General features: G+C 51.4%; 4 protein-coding genes and 1 long non-coding RNA gene across 9 annotated transcripts; 2 read left to right on the top strand and 3 right to left on the bottom strand.

Annotated features, from left to right (window-relative positions):
* The first annotated feature begins 97 nt into the window (after positions 1 to 97).
* On the top strand, positions 98 to 1,801 carry myl12.2 (myosin, light chain 12, genome duplicate 2). Of its 5 annotated transcripts, none has more exons than XM_053884056.1 (4): positions 98 to 248; positions 961 to 1,152; positions 1,214 to 1,375; positions 1,456 to 1,801. In XM_053884056.1, the coding sequence occupies exons 2-4, from the start codon at positions 969 to 971 to the stop codon at positions 1,626 to 1,628; spliced, it is 519 nt and encodes a 172-aa protein (XP_053740031.1). In that variant the 5' UTR covers positions 98 to 248; positions 961 to 968; the 3' UTR covers positions 1,629 to 1,801. The 5 variants fall into 5 exon arrangements, with proteins under 5 accessions (XP_053740031.1, XP_053740035.1, XP_053740032.1 ...); XM_053884060.1 differs by having other exon boundaries at positions 194 to 256; XM_053884057.1 differs by having other exon boundaries at positions 204 to 347.
* On the bottom strand, positions 1,731 to 3,907 carry bag1 (BCL2 associated athanogene 1). The gene is made up of 7 exons (XM_053884054.1): positions 3,790 to 3,907; positions 3,033 to 3,161; positions 2,877 to 2,959; positions 2,705 to 2,818; positions 2,434 to 2,541; positions 2,308 to 2,370; positions 1,731 to 2,250 (listed from the first exon to the last, which is right to left on the bottom strand). The coding sequence occupies exons 1-7, from the start codon at positions 3,824 to 3,826 to the stop codon at positions 2,161 to 2,163; spliced, it is 624 nt and encodes a 207-aa protein (XP_053740029.1). The 5' UTR covers positions 3,827 to 3,907; the 3' UTR covers positions 1,731 to 2,160.
* Positions 3,908 to 4,053: 146 nt separating this feature from the next.
* On the bottom strand, positions 4,054 to 7,542 carry chmp5a (charged multivesicular body protein 5a). The gene is made up of 8 exons (XM_053883242.1): positions 7,313 to 7,542; positions 7,021 to 7,125; positions 6,913 to 6,959; positions 6,225 to 6,318; positions 5,841 to 5,912; positions 5,666 to 5,777; positions 5,464 to 5,579; positions 4,054 to 4,377 (listed from the first exon to the last, which is right to left on the bottom strand). The coding sequence occupies exons 1-8, from the start codon at positions 7,379 to 7,381 to the stop codon at positions 4,327 to 4,329; spliced, it is 666 nt and encodes a 221-aa protein (XP_053739217.1). The 5' UTR covers positions 7,382 to 7,542; the 3' UTR covers positions 4,054 to 4,326.
* A 915-nt stretch (positions 7,543 to 8,457) lies between these two features.
* Positions 8,458 to 9,829, top strand: LOC128769366 (uncharacterized). The gene is made up of 3 exons (XR_008416387.1): positions 8,458 to 8,941; positions 9,015 to 9,126; positions 9,337 to 9,829. It is a non-coding gene; the product is annotated as an uncharacterized LOC128769366 (long non-coding RNA).
* An 848-nt stretch (positions 9,830 to 10,677) lies between these two features.
* Positions 10,678 to 14,807, bottom strand: oprk1 (opioid receptor, kappa 1). Its single transcript, XM_053883028.1, has 3 exons — positions 14,572 to 14,807; positions 13,556 to 13,908; positions 10,678 to 11,216 (listed from the first exon to the last, which is right to left on the bottom strand). Exons 1-3 carry the CDS (start codon positions 14,805 to 14,807, stop codon positions 10,678 to 10,680), a joined length of 1,128 nt encoding a protein of 375 aa, XP_053739003.1.
* Positions 14,808 to 14,885: the final 78 nt, after the last annotated feature.

Raw genomic sequence — 14,885 nt, 5'->3', positions numbered from 1 at the left:
TGCCAACTACAGCCTCCTCTGTGAGAGCAAATTTGTAAATTAATACAAATAATTTATTTTTAAAAAATAGAATTTCGATTTGATTTTGTAAATAGCGATGTGTAGAATTTAAAGACCTAGTTAAAAGCGTTGGACGGGTCTCGCATCTGATTGGCTGGCCAGTGAAAAGAGGACGCGGAACGTTAGCTCTCGTCTGCAGGAGGCGGATGCTGTCGCTGCTTCACGTCAACGATACTAGTTTTTATAAGGTCGGTGGGTACGTTTTTCATCACTCTGTCCTTTCACTCAGGAAACCTGGCACCCAGAGTTCGCTATAAGGTTCGCATTCATCCTGAGCCGACTGCAAAGTAGGTCAACTCCGCGCTAGCTGCGAGAGACAACGAGCTAGCTTTAGCTAAAATCGACGGTATCGCCCCGTCGCGTGTTGAAAACGCAATTTTAAGTGTTTTCATGATCATTTTTACGGTCTGTAGAGAGACCGCTGTTTAATTTCCAGCTTGAGTCGCTTATTTCTGTGCTAAGATGCACCAACAAACGAGTAGTTTTCCGTAAGCGCATTGTTTTGTTTCATATTACATTAAAAATAGGTATTTCAGATTAAAAAAATACGAGAACAACTACATATCTGCTTTGATTCATTACCACGTGTATCGACTGAATGCCATTCATCCTGTTGTCACGTGAAATAGATCGGAGAAACGAGTTCTAAAGGTACTGTTTGCTTAGGAGTAGGCTCTGTACTAACGTCCCGTCATGCGGGTCGGTAAACAGCCTTGCAGACCAGACCAAATACCAGAGTTGGGTTTTGTTTGAACGCTGTAATGAGTCTCCGTCTCGTTCTGAATCACGTGGGTTGCTGAAGCGCTGAACCCTATCAGTGCTTGACTGTTTGAAATGGAGTTTAGGTGCATGATCGCACTGATGGCTCCTCTGTTGTGGACACACATTTTGTCCCGTCAGGAGCCAACATGTCGAGCAAAAGGGCCAAGGGCAAGAACACCAAGAAGCGCCCGCAGCGCGCCACCTCCAACGTCTTTGCCATGTTCGATCAGTCCCAGATCCAGGAGTTCAAGGAGGCCTTCAACATGATCGACCAAAACCGCGACGGCTTCATTGACAAAGAGGATCTTCACGACATGCTGGCGTCCCTGGGTAAGCGAGTCAGCCCCTGCGTTAGCATGACCACGCGCGCGTAATCGCCTCCCGCTCACAGGTAAAAACCCCACGGACGAGTACCTGGAGGCCATGATGAACGAGGCCCCGGGACCCATCAACTTCACCATGTTCCTGACCATGTTCGGGGAGAAGCTCAACGGCACTGACCCGGAAGACGTGATCCGCAACGCCTTCGCCTGCTTTGACGAAGAAGGAACCGGTGAGAGAGCGAGAGGAAAGCTGGAAAGAGAAAGTGGGCTTTCGCAGGTGACTCTTGACGGCTGCCTCTCGGCCCTGCAGGTGTGATCCAGGAAGAGTACCTGCGGGAGCTCCTCACCACCATGGGCGACCGCTTCACCGACGAGGATGTGGACGAGCTCTTCCGGGAGGCTCCCATCGACAAGAAGGGCAACTTCAACTACGTGGCGTTCACTCGCATCCTGAAGCACGGCGCCAAAGACAAGGACGACTAGACGGCGACGGCGGTGCCCTGGACTCCCCTCCGCCTGCTCATTTGCACTTTTGTAGTCACGTCACTACGGGTCTGTGGAAGACGGTTTGAAGGCTGAATCTGGAATCACTCTGATCATGGTTGTGTTGCCGAGGTATTTATTCATTACAATAAAATGTTACAACTCAACAGAGACTCCCTGGCTGTGACTCGTTTCTGCCTCCCAAAGTGGCGGCTAGCTGTAACCGATATGACTTGTTCTAGGGCTTCCAGCTCCGCCTTCGAGTCAAATTCATCCTGAGTGCAGTTCGCTTGTCATTTCTTTGTTTAAGAACGGCGGTTTGAAATCAAATAATCACATTAATCCGCTCCATCCGACTCCTTCACTCGTCACACAGCAGTACTTTAGAAAGAGGAGCCGCGTGACTTCCTGCAGCAGCTTCACCATAAATACATCAGTCTGTTCTGTTTCAATGAAGCTGTTGGATGAGGCTCCCTTTGTGGAAGCTGAGGACGTGGACACACTCTCCTCCGCTCAGAGAGTCCGTGTGGCTTCACTCTGCCAGGGCCAGATTCTTGGTCTGGATCTTGGTGAGATGGTCTGAGATACTGGCCTCTATCCTGTCACACTGCGCCAGGAAAGCCTGCAGACACGCAGACTCAGCGCTGGTGACGTCATCGGCGGCTCGCCCCGGACTCACCTGCACCGACTGCACTAGCCTCTTCTTCTTCAGCCTGCAGTCGCTGAAGACTTCAGGGATGCTCTGCAGACAGAGAAGGTCTCACCAATCCTAATGCCTGTTTCATTCAGGAGCTCAGGCGCTTACCATGGCATCGATCTGCTCCAGGAGCTTCATGAACTGCTCCGCCGTCACTTTGACTCGGTGGTCCAGTTTCCCCAGAGCCTCCGCCTGCAGGTCTTTGGCCAGGAAACCCTGGACGGAGAGAAACATGGACCGCATGAGACAAGACCTGACTTCAGCAAACTCCCTTAAAATGGACCTGAATCCCAATGAAAAAAGAGCTGTTCAAAACAGTTCGTGTTCCAGTTTCAAAGTATTTTTCATGGCTCAACAGGACACGAGCCTGGAGGCTTACATTCCTGAGTCCCGTCAGCTCGTCGTCCATCTTCTCCAGCTTCTTCGCCGTCTGCTCCACAGTTTTCTCGATGTCTTTCAACCTCTTCAGTTCCACTTCTTCTTCCGGACTATTCTGTTGAACGGAAGCATCAGAGGACCTTGTCCACCACTCAGGAAAGTCCAGCTCGTACCCGCTTCCCGATCATCATCAGCTTGGACCCGTCTTTGATTCCATGGCTGCACAGACTCTCCTCTGGCTCCTTCAGCGATTTTCCTGAAATGACATGGAGGTGACGACAGCGCAGGCGGCGTCGCTGGACCCATCAGTGAGAGACTCCTCAGCTCACCTTTGAAGATGATCTTCTGTGAGCCCTGTGGAACTCCAGTGACCTGTGCGAGAACATCACAGAGGTCTCGCACTCGTGGTCCGCTAGCGCCATCTTGGCTGGTGACTGTGATGCTGTGTTTCGTGGAACCTTGTCAGGATAGAAGTCAATATTGTCAGTCAGATGGTCGAACAGCTCACACAAGCCTTCCTTATTGTTGAAGCTAGTTCCTCTGCAGTTCCTCCACACGGGTCAGGTCGCAGGGGCCGCACCGGAACCCTTGACTCGTCATGACACCAAGACTCTTCCACCTTCTCTATTACAGTGTGCAGACTCATTTGTCGACTCCACCATCCATCGGAAACTAACTACAGCTCATGTTGCAGCACTACACAAACACGTCTCACATATCTCTATGTACTAGCGACTCATGTACTAGCAACTCAATAGTTTTCACAATGTTTTGCACGTCACTTCAACGGACACGTGACCACCCTTCTTGTTTCTGATTGATGATATTTAAAGTAATCACAGTAAAATATCTGACGATCAAAACGTCATTTCATCTTCATAACAACACTGGGTTGACTCGCGGACTTAAGTTAAAAGTTAAATAAGCATTTTACAGGCGCCCCTAAAATCCCAAACCAATACAATTCACAGAGCTAAGTTGAACGAATGAAGGCTCGAGCAAGAATACATATATCACATCACAGGAACAGCTAACGTCCAAAGGACTGCTTTTCTTTCGTTCTTATAAAAAGCAAAAATGCATTACCGTATGCAACTGTCACTGTTAACGCTTGCTCTGACATCTTGTCCGTCAATCACAAAGCTAACTGTTGTTGAGTGCTAATTCAGGAGCAACAGCTTCTTCTTCTTCGTCCAACTACGTGCTGTGGAATAACGATTGCAGCGGCCTTACCGCCACCTGCCGACCAAAGACCAGAAGTACACTTAATATCGGAAACGACGGCGGACTCTCTTGAAAATAAGGACAAAAATTTAAAAGAGAGAGAAAGGCAAATCACAAGGAGGTGAACTTAAATTGTTTTAATTTTCATCTTTCAAATAATCTGCAGACATAAAGACCCAGACAAAACGGCAACAACTAGCGACACACATTCCTAAAACATTAAATAAATAGAAAGCGATGAAGAAACAGAAGGAAACTTTTTGTTCGTTTAAAAAAAAGGTTCAGAGTATTACAAGGCCACATGCTTGCACGACTTCACACACAGAATGTGCTCGGGGGTCCAACGGTGTTGCATGTACAAACGTCACTCTTCATTTAAAAAAGACTCCAGTGGCTTCTTTACGAGGCAGGGATCTGCGGGAGGCCGAACTCGTCCACCAAAACTCCGTCCTGCAGGGGGAGGAAAAGATGCACAGCACTGATACATCACTCATCATCCAGCTACAATTCAACAGATGGTGAGGGCTCGTCTCCAAAATGGATGAAGAAGAGAAACTTCCTGGTGGTTCTTTGTCTTGCAGCATTTCTCACCAGCCCAACAGTGATGCTCCACTTCCTCAACTCACTCCATCATTCATGCACCTCTCCGTCACCCCCAACACTCTTGGTCCCTCCGTACCTCTCCTCTCCACCAACCATCTGTCCTCCTGAACCCGGTCTCCAAACATCTCCAACTTCTCCCTTCATCTTCCGTATCTTCAACTCTGCCTCTCATCTTCTGACTGACTCGTCATTGCAGCGGTGGTGGCTCAAAGCCTCTTCAGTTCGATGGACTCCTGAATGAAGGAGTTCTTGGAACAGAAAGTCTATTGCTGCACAGCTACATGAAACAGCCCTGCGAGTCAAAGCTCAAATGACCTGGAGGATGACTCCAGCGTGGTCAGTGCATGACAGGCGGCATGATCAGGGTGTATCATCCTAACATGCTTATTTGGGAGCCTCCAGCCTGGCTCCCATCCTGATCCATGACCATCCCACCACTAAGTTGGTGTTTGTGTTTCAGTGTTACACAGGCGGCTCAGACCTGAAACACTGCATTTTTCCGTTGAACCTCAGCAGCCGCTCGGCTTCAAGGCCATCAGGTGACTGACAAGCTGTTGATGACCTTGAAAAGATGCTTCACCAGGCTGATGAACTTCAACTGAAAGTGAGGAGTGTGCGGTTGCTAGGCAACAAGGTGCTTGTGTTAAGTGAGCGTGTTGTTAAACTCAATAACTTCAGCTCCTTTCTCTGCAATACCAGTGAAATTGTTCATTTTTAAGCAAAAGAAAGCAGTCGAAGCTCCACTCGTTGCCTTCTACCTGCAGAGTTTTGAGTGCCAATATGAGGAACATTGGTTGGCCTCAGACTGAACTGCAGTTTTGCTGTGAGACAAACTCTCCCTTTGCTTTCAAGCCGACCTCCACACTGCAACAGGTCACGCTGAGCCTGTCAGGTCACTGGTGTTGAGCCAGCAGCAGGCGAGTCCAGCGGTACCTTGTTGGTCTTGCTGTCACTGGGAGCTCCCTCAGGGATGGACGGAGCCGCCGAGGCCTCGTCCAGGTACGAGCTGTCGTCGTCCAGGAGCAGCTCATCGCCCAGGGCGTCCAGCTCTGAGGCCGCAGGCGATAAAACACAGGCGTTAGGAACGTCAGGACGGCGCCACCTTTTCCAACAAGACATGGCCCTCCACTCGCACCCGCTTCAAGGTCGTCCTCGTCGATATCATCTGGGGTGGCGTAGCTCCGGCTGAGGGCTTCTTGAACCTCATTGGCGTCCTCCATCATGTCCTCCAGCTGGTCCTGCAGATCCTGGAGGAGCACACACAAGTGAGACGCCACCGAAGGAAAGCTGCAACAGTGATTTCCACTTACGTCTATCTGGTCAATTTTGACATCCTTGTATGCTCTTTTCATCTCCTTGGCTCCGATCTTCATGGCCTCCACCTGGAGAGGAGGAGCATGTTGAAGCGGTTGAGAGAAAAAGGAAACAAGATGGCCTCACAAAACAGTGGAAGCAAGGACCTGAATACATGATATGTTTAGTGGATTCACTTCATGACAAGCGTTATCATGCAGCTTGATAAAGTTAAACAGTCTTTCACTGTCATGGCAACACGAGAACTGGCAGCGTCTCTCAATATTTGAAGCAGTTGGGACTCAAAGACTTGAGCGCCAATTTCAACAGGGATAAAGGGCTGAGAGAAAAGACGACCACAGGAACCCTTCAAGCCCCGCGCGCGGTGAAAGGACACCTACGGTGGTTTTGGTGTCTTTGAGTGTTTGGATGGTGTAGTTGGCCTGCTCCATGTTGAAGGACTGCTGAGCCAGCTGCTCACGCTGACCCTCGTACCTGGAGAAGACATCAAAGCTTACCCCACGTCTGACCTATCAGAACATAGCAGCAACATTGGGCTCTACAGACACAAGAGGAAAGCAAGCGTCTCACGATCCGAGCGCAAAGACAAACAGCTCACAACAAACGTCTGTGGTTAAAATCCCCCTGAAACAGGTGCACAGACAAGTGCATATCATTCAGAACCCTGGAGGATGATCACTGAATGTTGAAGTAGAGGATTTGCCAAGCAAGTGCAGATGGGACAACAACAATCATGAAACTGTATCATTCTAAACAGATAGAGGCAGGAAAATAATAAACTGGCTTAAATATGTGACACACAGTGCCAGAAAACGTTTTCAGATGAGACACAACCTCAAATATTATCATGAAAAATCACGTTTGTGTTTCAAAAATTGTAAATATTATTATATAACAAGAAAAACAAGTGTAGACCCCGCTGTCACAACAATACTCGTGGAGTAAAAAGGAGTATGTCTGCTCAGAAGTGACTGTTTCACACCGAAGCTGGAGTTGCTGGAAACATATGGAGCATATTTTGACCAGGACAAACTTTCTCCTTCGTCACGTGAGCAACCATTGACTTACATTCTTTTCTGCTTCAGGACTCTCAGGGCCTTCTGTTTCACGATGTTCTGCGTGAAAGGGAAGAGCAGGTTAACACAACAGCCAGCGTGCTGGTGCCTCCGGTCAGACCTTGGAGGGCCCGTCTCTCATCTTCTTCATTTGATCCTTGTACTTCATGAGTTCCGCGTCCAGTCGGCCGATCTTCTTCTCGATGGAGTCCGCCCGGGCGTCCACCTGGAGGAGGAGGAGGAGGAGGCTGTTAACCACCCGGCCGGTGCACCTGTCCCGTCACCGACATCGTGTCGAGTCACACAGCAGGACCAGGCTCGAACTGAGCGTCGAGCATCCATTGTGAGCGCACGCGCTCATGCCACCGTTATGTCCACCACAACAACAACAAGAACAACAAGAGGCTGGTTACATTTCCGATGCAGTCCGACAGGTTCGGCGGAGGCGTCCTCGGTTTCCCACGGCCAAATATTCTGTTCATCGTGCCAACTTCCTCAGGAGGCGCCCGTCTTCTCAGCACCGCACAATAAAAACATACACATCCAGAAGGATCTGTTCATTAAAAATCACCCGGAAGCGACGAAAGACGCAGAGGCCGTTCATTGGTCGACTGCTGCGGATTTAGCCAATTATAAACGAGTTGCTCTGCTGCGCCCGTGTGACGGGAACTGGAACTGCAGCTTTATATCTGAGCCTATTGTGTTCGACCCTGACGCCTTTGTTACATCGCGATGTCAATGTTCGCTGTCCGGCTCAACACAGAGCCATAAAAGGTGCACAAATGCGACTCAACTATCACCTGGCTTTAAAGCAGTCTTTTAAACGGTCGGAAAATGTGTGAACCGCTCATTCAACTGTTTGATATATAGTGCGTCTTATTTTTATATTTATTATTTAAGTACAACTGTTTTTAAGTTTCATATATTGAAGGATTTTCTTTGGAAAACTTGAAAAATTTCCCATGATCTTTGGGTGTAGATTTTCGTTCAATACTTTTTTTCATAATGTCCTCATACAAAATGTTTATTTGTAGTTTATTATTGTGATACTACAGTCTTCCTCTGTCCATCCATCCATCCATCACTTATCCGTTGCCGGGTTGCGGGGGCAGCAGCTTCAGGAGGTCAGGCCAAACGCCCTTCTCCCGAGCAACATCCACCAGCTCTGACTGGGGGATCCCGAGACGCTCCCAGGCCCGTGTAGAGATATAATCTCTCCACCTGGTCCTGGGTCGACCCCTCGGTCTCCTCCCTGCTGGACGTGTCCAGAGGGCGTCCTGATGAGATGCCCCAACCACCTCAGCTGACTCCTCTCAATGTGGAGAAGCAGCGGCTCTACTCCGAGCCTCTCCCGAGTGACAGAACTTCTCACCCTCTCTCTAAGGGAGACGCCTGCCACCCTTCAGAGGAAACCCATTTCAGCCGCTTGTATCCGGGACCCAATATCCCCATGACCCAAAGCTCATAGACCGTAGGTGAGGGTCGGGACGAAGATTGATCAGTATATAGAGAGCTTTGCCTTCTGGCTCAGCTCTCTCTTATGGCAGAAAAGGGATTGCAATACCGCCCCTGCTGCCCCAATTCACCGACCAATCTCCAAATCCCTAATGCCCTCACATGAGAACAACACCCCGAGATACTTCAACTTCTCCACTTGAGGCAAGATCTCAGTCCCAACCTTCAGTCTTCCTCTGTGACTCCTAAAATGATCATTGCTGAAGATTACTGCAGGTTGTAACTGTACCAAATAAACTGACCATAAACATGGAAAAACCTCACATAGATAAGTGATGCTGGTCAGGACACAAAACCCTGGCAGAAAATCTGCCACCTGCAAACTCACCTGTTTCTAAAGACACGTGTTTCTTCCAAATATAGACGAGAGTGAGGGGCTTCATCCACAAGTGCGTTCACAAATAATGGACCAGGCGACCAACAACAAGATCTCAGGTGCCTAACAGTGGCACAGAAATGTGGGTCAGCAATGAAGACGAAGACATGTGCAACCAGCACGTGACGCTGGCGAGCGGCGGCGGCGGGAGGTCAGTGCGTGACAGTCACTGGTGAACGACAGTTTGCTCTCAGTGTTTTGTCTTTATCTGTCCTCCTTGTCAGGCCGTGGGACGGAGACTCCCCAGAGACCATCTCCCTCTCGCCGCCGAAGCTGCGCTTCCTTGGGCGCTGATATCAAGATTCTGAGACTCTGTCAGCTGGACAGAGGAGGATGGTGAGATGCACAAGCGTGGTGAAGGCAAACCTGCGTTCTCAGTGGAGACGGTGTGAAGCAGGAGCAGCGGTGTTGGAGTGAAGGATGACCGCCGACGAGCCATCACTCCTCTCCATCTCATGCCTGCTTCTGCCGCCAACTGTGGCTCTGACCTGCGTGAAATAACGTTGGAGGTCAGACTGACCATAAAATATTTTCTCTGCTCTCCAGGGAGGCAGTTGCAGTGGGTTACCAGACGGTGATGGACGACCTCTGGGACTCCGACTACCTTAACTGAGATGGGAAGAAGTCAAATCCCAAGCTCCTCCTTGAAGAAGTCCTTCACTCCTTCCAGTCTCAGGAGAAGCAGGGAGGGGGCCCTTCTGTTCAGAGGCCACGGATTATTCACTTCAGGGTTCAGAACAAGGCCAGCGGCACAATAGGAATCAGGCTTCGGCGCCGACTCACCATGGAAACACTGCTTCAAATTCAAGTGGGACATCATGGTTGTCACATCCTGCATCGCAGCTTTATTGTCTACGCAGCTTTCAATACAGCAAAGTATCAACAATGACTGACCCTCCGCGTGAAGAAGCAGCGGCTGCAGTGGTGTGTCAGAGCGAGTGAGGTGTCAGGACCGACTCCAAGGCTCCAAACACAGAAGCTGCACATGAAACACTGCACTCGCACGTGACGTGGCTGGTTGGTAATATCTACACTCATGTGTCTGTCAATTCTCATCTGGAAATAATGGTCATTTGATACAAGGAAAACCACAACAGCATGCAGTATATACACAAGCATGTACGTCACATCTGTATGTAGGCAGACGCCCGAGCACGTGGCTCAGCATACACCAGACCAGACTGAACTGAAGCTCCGACTCTTTTGTCAGAGAGACCTGTGAGGAGCTACAGGCGTCGGAGCAGGGATGCGCAGGTTCAAGTCCAGCAGTGGCCTCAGGGGGGCGCTGTTTGTTCGCCCCATGCCAGGACTGAGAGTTCCTCTACTGCCCCCTGGAGTTGTGAAACGTGTTTGGGTCCAACAGCGCCCCTTAACCAGCGAGTAAACAGCAACATTGTTCTTCATCCTGCTGCTGGTTTAAACAACGGAAAGTGCTTCTAGTTTTTCTTCAACGAGGCATTTGATCAGAGGTGATGCGCCTGCTGCAGGCTGTCTGGCGACTTTAAACATCTAAGAGGTGCACTAGCGGAGCCAGGTGCTACCTTTGAAGTTCAACACCATTCTGCTGCTTCACTCGCTTCACCAGTCACCTGTGGGCTTAACTGAGGTGGAAAATGATGATCCAAGACCCCTGAAAGAGTCTCTTCTCCAGGTTTCCCCAGGACGTTAGCAGATGAAGCCACTAGAGGCCGCTCACTCGGGCTAGTTCAGAGGCGCCTGACATGACGTCAGTGTGGAGAGGCCTTCAGGTTCTGAAATAAACGGGAGCAACTGGAGCTAGGAGGACGGCGTGTTCCTTCGTCAGACGGCCGTGGTGACCTGAGTGAGGCAGAGCTCGTGCGAGTCCTCCCGGCCGAGGTTGGGGCTGGAGGACAGCTCCACAGCTAGTCATACAGCTCTGCCTTGCCTGAGGTCGCCCCGGGCCTCCGTCGGACACGAGTGGTCCCGGAGGGTGGTCCTCACCCGACTCACCCCCTGGCAGTCCCGGCGGCCCTTTGCACCCGGGCAGCAGAAGTCCCTGAAGCAGCGCTTGAAGTTCTCGTCCAGGAAGGCGTAGAGGATGGGGTTGAGGCTGCTGTTGGTGTAGCCCAGCGCCACGCAGAAGAAGTAGGCCGCCATCACCCAGGTGGTCTCGGGCACGCCGGCCGACAGGGCCTTGACCAGGATGAAGATGTGGATGGGCGTCCAGCACACCACGAAGACGGCCACCACCACCAGCACCAGCCGCGTGATGCGCCGCAGGTTGCGGTCCTTCTCGCGAGAGCCGGACAGCAGGCGCACGCTCTTGAGCCGGAGGACCATCAGGGTGTAGCACACGGTGATGATGACCACGGGCGCCACGAAGCCGAAGATGAAGACGCAGATCTTCATCAGGGTGTCCCAGTAGGTGTAGGGCTCGGGGAACTGCAGGGCACATTCCGTCGTCCCTGCAGGGAACATCAGACGGGAAGAACCTCCCGAGTTACGGGGTCTCAGTGAAGACCACTGCCATTCAGGGAGTAATATAAAAGTTTAAAATTCAGTTGAGCGTCCGGGAGCCAGGCTCCGCCCCTCAGGAAGAGGAGGCCTCTAATAGACGGATAATGAAGTGGGGGACGAGGGGATCTGAAGCCCACGACGTGTCAAGTAGTCCTGTCTTGCCCTCCAATTAGACCCATTCAGTCTGACCTTTGGCGCTGGCAGCCTTCCTGCGCGCAGCCAGCGGAGCAGGTGAGAGCGCTGGAAGTGGCGCCTCCAGAAATATCCGCGGTAATTAACACGCGCGGATGTTGCCGCTTTTTTAACGGCGGCGTGAGTCAAGTGAAGGCTGGACTCACGGCGAGTCACAGCTGGCTCCATGAAGAGCCACAGGCTTGACTGTTGACTGAGTCAGATCAAGTGGGAAGTTTCATTTTCTCAGATGATTCTTCACCTGACATCAGGATCAGCTTCATGGCTAATGTCTTATTTTTATTATTAACATCAATCTTAATAATAAATAAAATAATATAAATACAAATAAATGATTACAAAGAAACAATAACAATATAAGTAACTAATAAATAAATCAACAGAGAACAATAAGGGCTGTTCACAAATTCATCAGTTTGACTTGAGCTGATAGTTTGACTGTAAGAAAAAACAAGTGTTAAGCTTCAAACTAATGAAGGAAATCCTCTACTTTGGTTCCACAAATGGCCAAGTCTGAGACAGTTGCTGTACAGTATGTAGTAACCTTTGGTCAACCATGTGACCACGACATGCTCCTCACTCACTCGGGTGTTGGATGATGACGGAGAGCTGGTGCTCAGAGTAGAGAGAGTCAAGAGGGCCCGAGGTCCAGGAGCCCAGGAGCCCAGGAGCCCAGGAGCCCAGGAACCCAGGAGCCCAGGAGCCCAGGAACCCAGGAGACCAGGAGACCAGGAGCCGAGGAACCCAGGAGCCCAGGAGCCCAGGAGCCCAGGAGCCCAGGAGCCCAGGAACCCAGGAGCCCAGGAGCCCAGGAACCCAGGAGACCAGGAGACCAGGAGCCGAGGAACCCAGGAGCCCAGGAGCCCAGGAGCCCAGGAGCCCAGGAGCCCGGGAGCCCAGGAGCCCAGGAGCCCGGGAGCCCAGGAGCCCAGGAGCCCAGGAGCCGAGGAACCCAGGAGCCCAGGAGCCCAGGAGCCCAGGAACCCAGGAGCCCAGGAGCCCAGGAGCCCAGGAGCCCAGGAGACCAGGAGCCGAGGAGCCCGGGAACCCAGGAGCCCAGGAGCCCAGGAGCCCAGGAGCCCGGGAACCCAGGAGCCCAGGAGCCCAGGAGCCTCGGGCCTGTCTGGCTCATGAAGACACAGCTGTCTCCATGCTTCCTGCTCCTCCTTTCATCAGGAGTCTCATCAGCCCTCGTCCTCTGTGAAGGACAGCAGATCAAGCGCTCGAGAACATACTTGTCGTCGCCTCTTCAAAACGGCTCCATGGCTGTAATTATATATCCTCGCTATAAGCCTGAGCCTGGGGTCACATGACGTGGTCACATGAACAGAAATCTGCCATTTCCTGTCCTCCACCGTCACATCATCTCCTCCCCTGCTCCAGCACTGGTTCTGAATGGCCCTCTGCCTTCACCGGCTTCATCTGATGGTTTTAAACAAAGGTTTGTTTCCGCTCTCTCAATATCAACCGCATCATTCTTCTCCTCTGATCACCTCGTCGCTCTCCTTCACCATGAACCTCATGGTCCTCCTCCTCCTCTTCATCTCCAACCCTGCATCTCCTCTCCACCTGTCCTCCCTCCCTCCCTCCGAACATCTCCACTCCCCTCCCTGAAAATCAGCTCTTCTGATTGGTTCCCTTTGTTCAGATCAGGGCCGAGTCAAAGCAAGAATGAAGGTTTACGGCTCACAGTTATTCACTAGATTCAGCTCGAAAGAACATTCCTGTTTCTATTCAGCCTTCATTCCACAGGCTCCTGCAAAACAGAGCGTCCCCACAGGTGAGTGACTGCCACTGCAGCCTCCACTCACCTGTGACCCTGAGGACCAGACTCTGTATCCCACCACGTCACATGAACCTCTTTCTTTCTTTCTTTCTTCATTTGTTTGTTTTACTACACATTTAATTGTTGTTATATTTAATTCAAATAGAATAGAATAAAAATAAAGATTATATTATATTATATTATATTATATTATATTATATTATATTATATTATATTATATTATATTATATTATATTATTTTATTTGCTGTTGACAGCGGCTCGACACAGTATACAGCAGAAAGGTCAGCAGGAGAGAGAGTTTCCGCACCGTTGTTGCTCTTGGTGCTGCCCAGGATCATGGCAGGGATGCCGGCGGCGGACGACAGAAGCCAGATGATGACGTTGATGATTTTGGCCTTCACTGGGGTCCGGAAGTCCAGCGCCCGGACGGGGTGACACACGGCGATGTAGCGGTCCACGCTCATCATGGTCAGGGTGAAGATGCTGGTGAACATGTTGTAGTAGTCGATGGAGATGAAGACCTTGCAGGCCACTTTGCCGAACGGCCAGGAGCTCAGCAGGTAGTCGGTGCTCTGGAAGGGCATGGTGGTGGTGACCAGGGCGTCGGCCACCGCCAGGTTGAAGATGTAGATGTTGGTGGCCGTTTTCATTTTGGTGTATCTGTGGAAGAGGTTGGAGCAGCGAGGTGAGGTGGCCCGCCCGAAATCACCGGCCTTTTGTGTCGTCCCATCATGGGTCATTACAGCCCCGCTGTACGTTGATTAAAGAGAACTGACTGGTCCTGACACCATGATCATCATCACATCTCCTGATTGCTTCATTGTGGATCAGAAGAATGCAGTGATTGTTCAGGCTCCCTGTGGGAGGCTCACCGGGGACTGTCCCGGCTACTCGGGGTGAGGGAGTAGAGACACTCTTGACGGCTCGCCAGGCAAACACTGGCCACGCCGCCGGAACGAAGCCTGTAAACCTGATATTCCTGGTCATTCCAAGACGCTGACCGCTGCCGAACCGCGGCTCGGTAAAAACATGTTACTGCACTGTTAATGCAGTTGTATATGGCAGTGTTTACTGGGCGATAAACTAAGGTAGGGCTGCGTATGGAGATGCGGCGCCCTCATACCGCAGCGGAGCATCATAAAATGGCAAAACATCTGGATTAGTCCACAGCGAGGTAGATTCAAGGACCCCCGGAGGCCCCCGCCCCTTGCTTTGGACATTGCCACACTCACGTTGGGAATGGACTGTGAGGGCAAATGGAGCCCCGGGTGGGTCCGATATATGCGGGGCTCCAGCAGGCGTGAAGGCGTGAGGCGCACTGACCTGATGATGACGAACATGACCAGGCAGTTTCCCACCAAGCCCACCACGAACACCAGCGAGTAGACCGCCACGATGATGGGGATGATCGGCGACATGGGCTCCGCTTCCGCCTCCCAGGTTCCGTTGGCGCTGGAGTTGAACAGGTCCGGCAGCCCGGGTGGCCAGGTCAAGTTGGCGCCGCACTCCTCCGGCGCGCAGCGCTCCTCCTTGTAGATGGTGACCACGCCGCTCTCCATGCTTCGCTCCGGTCCGGCGGCTGCGACTCCCGCGTTAAAGTTGGTCAGGCAGGGGAGCGAGACGTGCTGATGGCGGGT

The sequence above is a fragment of the Synchiropus splendidus genome, chromosome 13, assembly GCF_027744825.2.
Source record: "Synchiropus splendidus isolate RoL2022-P1 chromosome 13, RoL_Sspl_1.0, whole genome shotgun sequence".
NCBI lineage: Eukaryota > Metazoa > Chordata > Actinopteri > Syngnathiformes > Callionymidae > Synchiropus > Synchiropus splendidus.
This window is presented reverse-complemented; position numbering and strand designations above follow the sequence as displayed.